At 43.9% G+C, this 12,443-nt stretch overlaps 1 protein-coding gene across 1 annotated transcript in view; it reads right to left on the reverse strand.

The window, feature by feature from the left end:
- Nucleotides 1-858: 858 nt before the first annotated feature.
- Nucleotides 859-12,443, reverse strand: part of LOC105805937 (zinc finger protein OZF-like) — a 20,523-nt gene continuing 8,938 nt past the window's right edge. Inside the window, 6 exon segments of the mRNA XM_012638904.1 lie at nucleotides 859-1,530; nucleotides 1,575-1,631; nucleotides 1,633-1,907; nucleotides 3,609-3,611; nucleotides 4,456-4,551; nucleotides 4,809-4,935. Of these exon segments, the coding sequence (XP_012494358.1) occupies nucleotides 859-1,530; nucleotides 1,575-1,631; nucleotides 1,633-1,907; nucleotides 3,609-3,611; nucleotides 4,456-4,551; nucleotides 4,809-4,935 (1,230 nt within the window).

Raw genomic sequence — 12,443 nt, forward strand, 5'->3', positions numbered from 1 at the left:
GGTTTTCAGGTCCCTCTGCATAGCTAGCATCTGGAAACTTCTTGTTTTCTTACAAGCTGAATTATGCATTGAAAAGAATGTTAGCCTTGTGTTGCCCATCATTTCTAGCTGCTTATAGTGGGAGAGTTTCCACTTAGTCCACCAGATTGCCTGAAATGGGAGCCCTAACCTTACACGTTTAACACGTAAACAGAACTTATAAACTAGTTGATTGAGAGGCATCAGAAGATGTCACGAGATTGCTAGCTTCCAGACTCGGGGCTCTGGAATACTTGCCAGCAAACAGCAGGACAAACGGCAAGGGGTGCTGCAGATGGAACTCTGGTTTGGTAATAAATTCATCTTGTTCCAGGTATCATATGTAACACAAAGACAAGGGTGTGCTTTAGTATAGAAAGTCTTGATAGATATTATTCTATATATTATGGTGTATATCTCTACAAATTCAAAATTATGTTCAGCTCACCAATGCAACTAAAAAATAAAGATTATTTTTATGTAGCACACTCAGGAACATAACCCCTATATAGCTCTGGGATTGTTCTGATGCTTAAATCATTAAGACAACAGATATAATAATCTATTCCCATATTTAAAAGCTTAATATCCACAGTTGACATACATACCCTTTATAATTAAGCATATCCTATAAAAATATATCACTCTAGCACTATTATCCTCCTGTCATTAGTGTTAACAGAACAAGCTTTCCCTAATCTACCAAACTGTCAGAATTTTAAGTTGGTGTGGTGCTCTGCAGATGGTGGCGATGGCTCAGGGCTCTTCCACACACAGAACATCCACAGGTTTTCATTCCCAGATGTGTTGTGACTTCTTGACGATGACTTTCTCTCGCGCTCACCCATACAGTTTCTCCCTGGTGTGAATTCTGTGATGCCGAATGAGGTTGGCCTTCTGGGAGAAGGTCTTGCCGCATTCGGAGCACTCGTAGGGCTTCTTTCCCAGGTGAGTCCTCTTGTGGATGATAAGGCACGAGTTCTGGGAGAAGGCTTTCCCGCACTCGCTGCACCCGTAGGGCTTCTCGCCCGTGTGCGTGCGCTGATGCAGAATGAGGTGTGACTTTTGGAAAAAGGCTTTTCCGCACTCGCCGCAGCCGTAGGGCTTCTCTCCCGTGTGGATTCTGTAGTGTATGATGAGGCAGGACTTCCGAGAGAAAGACTTCCCACATTCCTTGCAGCCGTAGGGCTTCTCCCCGGTGTGAGACCGGTGGTGCTCCACGAGGCGCGACTTGTGGGAGAAGGTTTTCTCACATTCCGAACACTTATAAGGCTTCTCTACAGCACGAATCGAGAGGCCTGGCTTCCGGGAGGTCGTGTTACCACGACTGCTGCCTCCACTAGGTCCTTCTTTTGTGTGATTTCCCTGACTGCTGAACCCAGTGCCCTGCTCACTGCACCCGTAGGATCTGTCACCCCTGTGGACCCTGTGATGTACGATGAGCTGTGATCTGCAGGGGAAGGCTTTCCCGCACTTGGTGCACTTGTGGGGTTTCTCACCGCTGTTGCTTCCCTGACCTGCGTTCAGGGATTTGTCTTGGCTTAAAGCTTTTCTACACTGGTTACATTCACGTGGGTTCTCTCCAGAATGCGGAGTTTCAAGCTTAGAATAGAGGAATAAGTTCCCATGTCTATCACACTCAAATCTCCTTCTTGCAAGGTAGGCCGTAGGACTGAAGTCCACATTGCATTGCAGACTCTTTCCACACGACTTACATGTGTGGGCTGGTTGTCCTGAAGGGACAAGGTTTGCGTTCTGATGGGAATTTTTTCCAAGTTCGTTGCATTCTTGGAGATCTTTTCTGCTCACATTTTTCTGGTCTAGGTCACTTGAACGTTTGTCTTGGTGTTCCTGTTGTCTACCTACTTGTGTAGCAACTTGCCAAACTTCTAGAAAAAAATAAATGACATAAACTTGTTAATCTTTCCAATATCATATCACAAAATTATTTCAGAAATGTTTGGGAGGAGGATTAATTTTGTGCTTTTGAGCCTAATTGCCCAGGCTAAAATAATAACTCTTCCACGACAACTTTCTAGTCACTTGGATTTTGAAAAGAAAAAAAAAAAAAGCAAGACATAGGAAAGGGATAAAACATTGATGATTGTAAGTAGCTTTGCTGTTATCGAGTTTCACACAGGAGACTGGCAGAAGAAACAGACAAGTCGAAGTGAGCCAGGAAGTGGCTTCGAGGCAGGGACGTGCTGGGGAACCAGTTCACTGAACGGCGTGGAAGGGGGAGCCCCTGATTCTGCAGTGGCTCCCCACTTCCCTGGTGGAAACACCGTGGCTGGTTTCGAGTTGCCACAATGATGTCGCTGAGTGTACAGCTGGGAAGGTTCTGGCATATCCCTATGTGAGGAGGGAGACGTGACAAGGACAGCCCATCAGGACATGCGGGTATGCATTTAGGAAATTTGAGCAAAGATTAAGGAAAGACTAGGGTTTCCAGGGGAATGGAGAGAGGAGAGTGTTTAAGAAATCTGAGCAAAGGACTCGGGCTGAAAGAGGTGAAAGCGATGCCAGTCCCTTGCTGTATTCCTGGAGTACAGGAAGGCTCTTCACGATCTGCATTCCTGTGTCCTTTCCCCCTTGAGCTCACTCTCATTCTGCATACCAAGTTAATTTTCTCAAAGCATTACATCCTTCATTGTCCACTCTGCAGTGACTTATCCTGCCATGGATCTATACATCTTTATCATGTCCAATGTAAGGATACAACAGTAAGTACAAGCCATCCTGGCCCCAGAATCAGGTTCCCTGCTGCTCTGATGCCCATACCGCCACTTCCTGCAGGCACACCATACCTGGCTGACAGCCAGACCCTCACTGGGCCCCTTTCCGTATGCCCGATGGGCCTGGCTTCCGACCAGCCTCCCACTAAACCCACACAGGTTGTATGTCCTTGGACGTGTTGGTTTTGACACCACTGTGGAATCCACTTTGAGAATCTTAAATGGCAGAGTCTTCATTCTGTACTTAGATCCTTATATGCTTATATCTTTACTTACATTTTAAACGAAAAACTCTACCTGCTGCCTCACCTATGGCACCCCTGCCACCCTTCTGTTTAGAAGCTCAGTTCCTGAGCCCAACTGCTGAATTCCCAAGAGGTAAAGACCATCACCTACTGCTCTCCCCGCATCAAACTGTTGGGGCGGGACCCAGCCGGGGGTATTTTTAAAGCTCCCCATATGACTCTGGTGTGGATCCCCAGTTAATAACAATTGTCCTCAACAAATGCCTGGCAAAGAATCCCTATCCTGGAAGGAAAGGAAAATCCCTCTCTTGAAGAGGGATTTAGTGAGCGCCCACTGCAAGCTTCCTGTGGCAATGAGAACAAATGAAATAAAGGCTCTGCTCCCCGGGTGTTATACTGAGATGGGGGAAGCTGCATTTATAACTATTAGGCAGAATGGGACTATATTACATGGTTTTGAAAAAGAAGAAATTTAAAAGTCATATAAAAGGTAACACACTAAGGCTGGGTAGCAGAGTAACCAGATGCATCAAGTAAATGAAGTCGGCATTAACATCTAAGATCAACTAGAACCAATATTAGAATCGGAATAGCCAACTAGTAATTAAACCCTCTAGGCATATGATATGTTTGGGGATGATGTGAGAAGAAACAGAAAAGATGGAAGGAAATTAAAGGAATCTCTTTTAAAAAGGACCTACAAGATCAGAAAGAAAAGACAGCAAAATGAGAAGATTCTGTGGCCTGGTGGTGACTAAGCTATGCTAAGCCAGAGCATGTGAGAAGGAAGTAGCATGTAACAGAAAAGACTACCAGCTCTCAATAACCCAGCTCCTTCATTTTCTATGGCAGAAACTCGGCAGGCAATCAACATGAGTAAATGCAACACAAAGGCGAATTCTAAGGGACACAATGGTGATTTAAAGCCATCAATTCATGCTGAAGGACAGGAATGGCTGTCACCTGCTTGCAGGTGTGAAGAAACCGATGGGAACTGAAATTCAGGTGTAGCAAGTTAAGTTCCCAATGCATTTCACAGTGAAAGAAAGGAGGAGAAAAGATTCAAAGAAAAATAAGTGGCACAAAATAACAGCTATTTTAAAATAGGGCAAAGCTATGAATCCCTGAACACATGGGAAAGCCTATTCTATAACCAGGGGAAAAGCATAAGACAAATTCTAGAGAAAGACTGAACAGTCAAACTCTTGGTAGACATAGCAGGGCAGAATAAAAGGATAAATGAAGACAGACTACGTTTTTCTCCACAACCCAGGGGCAGGAAAGTAATCGTGTAGTGCGTGGTGTGTGCAGGTGGTAGGATCATTTAGGCATCTCAAGGTCTGGGGGCCAAATGTCCACAGCTGCTTGCAGAGGCCCAAGGCCATGAAGAATGGTTGGCCGGAACAAGAAAGCACCCGAGGTTCTGCTCTGTGACCTCCTGCAGGCTGTTCACTCACCTGGGAAGCTCCACCTGCGCATCTCCTCCTTCTCCACCCATGGCTCTTTCCCCTGCTCCAACCTGGAGATCACAGCTGGTTTGCTGATTTGACATCCTGTTTGTGAAAAATAATTACAGGATTTGTGCCGAGCCACCCGGGCCCCCTAAGCAAACAGACGGGACATCTCAGTCAAAGAACAGATGTCTCACTTGGGAGGTAACTTCACAAATAATCCAAATGAGATGGAGTCTCTGGCCGCTGAAACCCAAGGCCAAGCGCTTTTAGAATCTAAGCGCTTTCATGGTTTTACAGAACTGAGCGAGGAAAGGCGCTCAGACACAGCCTGAGGACCACTGGGAAGCTGTCCTCACCTATGGAGACCAGGTGGCTATAGTTCTCCAGCATCACATCCCGGTACAGGGTCCTCTGCTCAGAGTCCAGTTGCTGCCACTCCTTCCGAGTGAAGCCCACGGCCACGTCCCCGAATGACAGTGACCCCTGGAAAAGCACGTTCCTGATTAACCTGGAGTGGTCGGCACTGAGCACCATGGCAAAGCCGTGGAGATGATCTTACCACCTTCAGAGTCAGGCTTCCCCATGTTAAGTTATACAGGAAGCTTAGCATGTCCCTAACTTTGTACTACACTTTTTGGGAGGGTTAAATATATATATATATATATATATATATATATATATTAATCATTAGAAAAGAATCTCACTACTGGGTCTCCATTCATTCCTTCAGTGAACGAGCATCTACTGCAGACCTGCGTGCTGCTGGCGTCCTACTAAGTGCTTCGGGGCAAGAACTGACCCCAACATCGCTCCTGTTCTAAGGTGCTTGGAGTCCGGTGGGGCAAGAAGAACGTGAAAGCTGTATGGTAAGATCACACCGACGGCTGTGACAGAGTGTAGTTAAGCACAGCACAGGCGCAGTGCTTCAAAGGACATCACATTCAAGCGGAGTCACGAAAGATAAAGTGATCTGACGTCTGCAGGATACACTGGGGAAAAGAATCCTCATTCAATAAATGGTGCTGGGAAAACTGGATAGACACATGTAGAAGACTGAATCAGGATCCACACCTTTCACCTCTCACAAAAATCAACTCACTCTGGGTAAAAGATTTAAACCTAAGGAGTGAAACTATTAGAATTCTAGAGGAAGATGTTGGAAATACTCTTCTAGACATTGGCCTAGGCAAAGAATTTATGGAGAAGACCCCAAAGGCAATCACAGCAACAACCAAAATAAATAAATGGGACCTGATCAAATTAAAAAGCTTCTGCACAGCCAAAGAAACTGTCAAGAGCAAACAGACAACCTACAGAATGGGAGCAAATTTTTGCATGCTACAAATCCGATAAAGGGTTGATAACTAGAATCTACTTAGAACTCAGGGTTGTTTGATTTTTTCTTGTTGATTTTCCTATCAAAAAGTGGGCAAAGGACATAAACAGAAACTTTTCAAAAGAAGACAGAATAATGGCCAAAAAACACATGAAAAAATGCTCAACATCTCTAATCATCAGGGAAGTGCAAATCAAAACCACAATGAGATATCACTAATCTCCAGTGAGACTGCCCTTTATCAAAAAGTCCCAAAATAAATGTGGATGCGGAGAGATAGGAACACTCAGACACTGCTGGTGGGACTGCAAACTAGTGCAACCTCTGTGGAAAGCAATATGGAGATACCTTAAAGAGATACAAGTAGAATTACCATTTGATCCAGCAATCCCATTACTGGGCATCTAGCCAAAAGAACAAAAGACACTCTATGAAAAAGACACCTGCACCCGAATGTTTACAGGAGCACAATTCACCATTGCAAAGATGTGGAAACAACCCAAGTGTCCACCAATACATGAGTGGATTAATAAAATGTGGTATATGTATACCATGGAGTACTATTCAGCATTAAGAAACAATAGCGACATAGCACCTCTTGTATTCTCCTGGATAGAGCTGGAACACATTCTACTAAGTGAAGTATCCCAAGAATGGAAAAACAAGCACCACATGTACTCACCATCAAATTGGCATTAACTGATCAACACATAAATGCACATATAAGAATAACATTTATTGGAAGTCGGGCAGGGGGAGGGGGAGGAGGGGACGGGTATATGCATACACAGAGTGCGATGCGCACCATCTGGGGGATGGACACGCTTGAAACTCGGACTTGGGTGGGGGGTAAGGGCAACGTACGTAACCTAAACATCTGTACCCCCATAATATGCTGAAATAAAATAAAAATAAAGAGCCCTGGCACGAGCAAAGGAGTCACTTCCCTGCAAAGTATGGTAGGAACTGCAAAGAGGTGAGAGTGACGATGTAAGGAATCAGGTGTGTGTGACACCAGCAGGTCACAGGAGAAAGTAAGGTTTCTTTTTTTCCCCTGTGGGCCATGGGGACTCCCACATCACAGTATTTACAGAGAAAAACTACGAAAGATCTGATGTGGAAGGAGGGGGAGTCACTGGAAGGGAGAAGTAGCAGGAGATAAATTAGGGCACAATCCTAATCCTCGACATGAGACAGTCGGAATTAAGGCAGCATCGAGAGGAAAGCAGAGAAAGGATTCCACAGGCAGAGCGGGGCGTGGCTCAACCTCCCCTTCTCTCCATGAATTAAAGGCCCAAATTTTACATTTTATATCTATTAGAAAAAAGAGAATATACTTGTGGACCAGAAATAAGGATTTAAGTCATAAAAGACAAAGATCATAAAAGGTGGGCAGTTTTACCTACATAGTCATTTATACAGATGCCACTTTAATAAAAGTTAAAAGCAAAAAAAAAAAAAAAAAAAACCGAAGAGGCCAGACGCGCTGGCTCACGCCTATAATCCTAGCACTCTGGGAGGCTGAGGCGGGTGGATCCTTTGAGCTGAGGAGTTCGAGACCAGCCTGAATAAGAGCGAGACCCCGTCTCTACTAAAAATAGAAAGAAATTAATCGGACAACTAAAAATATATAGAAAAAATTAGCCGGGCATGGTGGTGCATGCCTGTAGTTCCAGCTACCTGGGAGGCTGAGGCAGGATCGCTTGAGCCCAGGAGTTTGAGGTTGCTGTGAGCTAGGTTGATGCCATGGAACTCTAGCCTGGGCAACAGGGTGAGACTCTGTCTCAAAAAAAAAAAAAAAAATTTTTTTTAAGAATATAAGTGACAAAGGATTAGAATTGGAAACAGGAACTACTACATACCAATAAGGAAAGGACAAGCAACTCTACAGAAAAATGCATAAAGGACGGAACAGTCAGTTCATAGAAAAAAGAAAATAAATGAAATGGTGCTCAATGTAATTATTAATAGTAATAGGAAAAATGCAAATTTTCAAAATAAAAAAAAACCATTTTGCATCTATCCAATCAGCAAACACATTTTCAAGGTACTTCACAGTGAAGAAACAAGAGTTCCCAAGAATGTGGGAAAAAGGGAAGCTCGAACCCTACGGGTGGGAGCGTACACAGATGCACGTACCACAGAGAGCAACTTAGCAACACCTAGTGAGAGCGAAACGCCAAGGTTTCTGATTTTAGGTATATCCTCCCTAAACCCTCACAATGCTAGTTGCCCAAAAAGGGAGCTGAACCAAAATGACAATGACAGCGTTGTTTGTAATAACAAAAAATGAAAAGACAGCTACTATCTCAATCTACAGGGGCTAGAAAGAATGCATAGAACATGGGAGCTAAAATGAAAACCTGGCCTTGACCACTCTTGGAAACACAATGGGGGGCAAAAATAGTACACTGCTGGATATTACAATGATACTATTTATGAAAATTTAAAACCACTGCAAACTCTATAGATTGTTCATAGATACCTATCCATGCAATAAAAATATTAAAAATATGGACAGAAAAATATAAAATCACAGAAGCATTAGTCTCAGTGAAAGAAGGAACATATGGAATGGGGAAAAAAGGACACAGCATGTCAGCTGAGAAACAGACTAGCACAGGCTAAGTGCACAGCCTCTGGAGACAGACTGCCTGGGTTCAAATCCTAGCCCTGCCACTTGTTAGCTGTGTAGATTTACACAAGTTACTTACCCTCTCTGGGCCTTAATTTCTTCCTTTGCAAAATGGGAACAATGTATTCATAACCACTCTATCTCCTAGAATGCTGGCTATTAAAGGAGTGAACCACACAGAATACTTGTTACCATGGTCTTCAGTGTCAGCTGTAGTTATTGCCTAAAATGGTTTCTTTTAAAATTAAAGACCTGAAAGCAACATGACAAAATGTTAACATTTAGTCATTTTGAGTGACAGGTATAAGGTCTCTTGATATATTATCCTTTGTACTTATACATTTTTTTCTTAATTTTTCAAGATTAAAAAAGGACCCCTGCCCGACCACTCCTCCAATCCAAAAAAAAAAAATGCTGAAGAGTAGCAAAACGATTTTGAGAAAAAAACCAGAATACAGTCATCCTGTGGTATCTCAGTGGATTTGTTCTAGGACACCCCCCATACCCAAATACACGGATAGTCAAGTCCCACCGTCAGCCCTAAGGAGCCCAAGAATGCTGCGATGTTTTCCATCTGCGCTTGGTTGAATTCACAGATGCTCGAACACAAACGGCTGACTGCACTAGAGGAGTCGTCCTCCAGAAAGCAAAAGACAACGTGAAGCTTCAGGAACAAGAACAGCATGAATTTGGAAGAGGAACAAATCAACAAATAGTAAATAAAGAACTCTGTGGGAATTTATCACATCACATGGAATGTATTTCAAGTGATTGCAAAACAAAACAGTCCCGGGGCTGGGGCAATGGACATCTGAAAAAATCAAGTTAGGTATCTACCCCGTAACCTTGACTAAAAGAAATCTAAATCCAATTAAGATTGAAGTGTTAAAAAGATGAAACAGTAAAATTATATTGTTTTGGGGGATTCCGATACTATCATGTGATAAGTAAGTGTGAGAGCAAACTGCGTTAAGTATGCAGATAAGTGTGAGGGTTGGGGGGCCTTCCTCACCATGACAGAGGTCAGAGGAAGGCGCCCTGGAAACCTGGCGACAGCAGGGAGAGGAAGGATGGGCAGGACATGCATAGGCAAAGGGGTGGCCCAAAGTGTCCCTGACGGTGGGATGAGAAAAAAATGTGCAGCAGAGAGACAGGAAGCAGCACAAGGCCCTGGAGCAGCAGCTGGAGGGGGGAGGGGGCCAGAAAGGACAGCAGGGCCAAGACAGTGCTGAGGAGCCTGGCTCCCTTCCAAGACAATGCCCAGATCTCTATCACATGTGCGACCAAGGGCTAAAGTCTGCTAAGGCAGTGACATCTTAAATCAATATTGACCTATCACACGCTAAACCTCTACTGTCTCACAGATATACAGGACTATAGAACGTGAGCCAGGTGTGTGACTTAACACATTAACTGCCATGTGAGTTGTATGTCACTCAAGCTAGTGTTGAGCCCAGGGCCTCATGGAGCATGTGTAACTCACATCTCTTCACCTTGGGAGCCACAGGAACTATTTTTGAAGTTGCATATAACTCACACACAGAAAACAAAAATAAATTTTTCCTTAAATTAGAAAGGATCGTTTTGTTTTCGAAGTTTTTATTCTATTTTCGTGACAAAACACTGCAGCCCCAAGGAAATTTTTTTTGTCTAGTGTGGCAGTCGATGTGTTAAAATTTTCTAGTGGTCAGATTTTCCTAAAAAGTAAAAAAGAGAAACAGGTAAAATTATCCTTAATATCTCTTATGTAACCCAATATATCCAAAATATCGTTTTGATATATATGCATTATTTTAAAAGTCACTGATATGTTTTTCATACCACATCTTCAAAATCTGGTGTGTATTTTATATTTATAGCACATCCCAATTAAGACATTTTAAATGTTTATAATAAAATGCAGTCCCATTGAAATGGTAAATTGGTGTTCAACAGAAAAATATTTTCCTGTGGTTCAGTTTTAAAATTTTTTTTGTTTTAGAGATGGTATCTTGCTCTGTTGCCCAGCCTAGAGAGTATAGTGCCACAATCATAGCTCACTGCAGCCTCAAACTCTGAAGCCCAAGCTATCCTCTTACATCAGCCTCCCCAGTATCTGGGACTACAGGCATGTACCACCATGACTGGCTTATTTTTCTATTTTTTATAGAGACGAGGTATCATTCGTTATGTTGCCCAGGCTGGTCTTGAACTCCTGGCTTCAAGTGATCCTCCCACCTTGGCCTCCCAACATGCTGGAATTACAGGTGTGAGCCACTGTGCCTGGCCCAGTTTTAAAACTGTCAATTAAAAATTCAGGTCCTCAGTCACACTAACCACACTTCAGGTGCTTGGTAGCCACGCGTGGCTAATGGCTATCTTAGTGGACAGTGTGGTCTAGCCTGCAAAAATACTAGTGTATTCCTTTGCTGGGCATAAGGTATTGGTAGATAAAACCACAGTTCAGGTCAGTCATTAAGGGCTCAGTTTTATAGTCTGTCTGCATTCAGCCTAATAGATGTGAGACCTCAGGCAATTTGTTTAACATCTCTGGACTCAGTTTGTCCATCTGTAAAATGGGGAGAGGTGGGTTACATGTAATACTCTCTCAAAGGTTTATTTGTGAAATAATATATGAAAAAGCACAGAAACCAGCATATAAGTGCTCAACAGATAAAGGTAATAACAAAAGTTATAAAACTCTATTACAGACTGCCCTACCAAGGAGTTCCCAGTGAGACTTCGTTTCCTAAAGAATAGCTTCCAAGAAAGACACTGAATGAAACCTCCAGCTTCCAGGTTCACAGACAGGTGGAATCAGCTGTCTCCTCTGGGAGGGCTAGGTGTGGAGCCACCACCTTGTTTTCAATCTCTCATACTGGCCTGAGAGGTTTCTGGTGTCAAACACCAAGCTAGCCCTGGCTTTAGTAAGCACAGACATAGAAACCAAGGCCCTGGGAATGCTCTCCCGTCCTGGAGTGGATGGTTGTGGTGTTTGTCCACGAGGCCTCATCTTCCTCTGGGACTGACCCCCTCCTGCCCCCACCTAGCATGGGGTGCTCCCGTAGCAGCCCCAGCCCCTGAGCACGGCTGACTGGATGGAGAGGGCCTAAACCTGAACTGAGCTGGACCAAACATATCTTTCCCCAAGACCTTTCAAACTGGATCTACAAAAGGAGACTTGGTTCCTTTCCAAGGAAGAACATGTAAACATGAGGGGGCAAAGCTGTAGCCATGCTTTTTCTGGCCACATGGATAAAGTCGGTGTGAGAAGGAAGTCACAGACACACAGACAAAGGAACAAGAAAGGCTTCCAAGGATAGCTGGGTTCCTGGGTGCGAGGGCTTCTGATCCCTGTGAAAAACCTGCACTTCCAGAGCTCAGGGTGCTGCCTGCCTTGTAAGACTTTTTCCCCTGATCCTAACTAGTTCTAGTTGGGTTTCTGGCTCTTGCATAACTTCAAGGGTTCTGACCAGCACACTCCACACCCACGCATTCCTAGAACCCAGGGCAAGGAGTGGAGGAATCTGAGAATGTGGACAGGCTCCCTGAAAACACAAAGTCACTGATGTCCAAAGAAAGATAACAGTCAAGTGAGAAAGCACTCAAAGGAGACCAAGGGCAGATGAGTGAGGACCAAGCCCCGAAAAGAGAGGGGAGATCACCTCCTCAGACTCGAGAAGAAAAAGCTGGAAGACTCAGATCTTCTTCCCTTCATTCCTCTGCCAAAGACTGAAACTTGGTGCAGTTCGCTCTCCATCTGTGTCAAAAATCATTATGGAAAATAATCTGAACGTGCAATTCATTCATTCCTCTAGATAATGTGGTGGTGTATCTAGGACAGTCGGAACTACAGGAGTCTGTCTCTGTAGACCTGAGTGTTTTGAATCCCTGAACTGGAATCACAGATGTCTGCTTTGGCATAATATCTACTGTTTATACAAGGGGGGAATAGTCACAAGAGATTTGCTGTTGTGTTTCTTTCAAGGTTGTTATTATTGAGGAGCCTGACTGCTACATCTCGAATATGAAGATCCATCA

Source organism: Propithecus coquereli, unplaced genomic scaffold (genome assembly GCF_000956105.1).
Source record: "Propithecus coquereli isolate 6110/MARCELLA unplaced genomic scaffold, Pcoq_1.0 Scaffold137, whole genome shotgun sequence".
In the NCBI taxonomy this organism is placed as follows: Eukaryota; Metazoa; Chordata; class Mammalia; order Primates; family Indriidae; genus Propithecus; species Propithecus coquereli.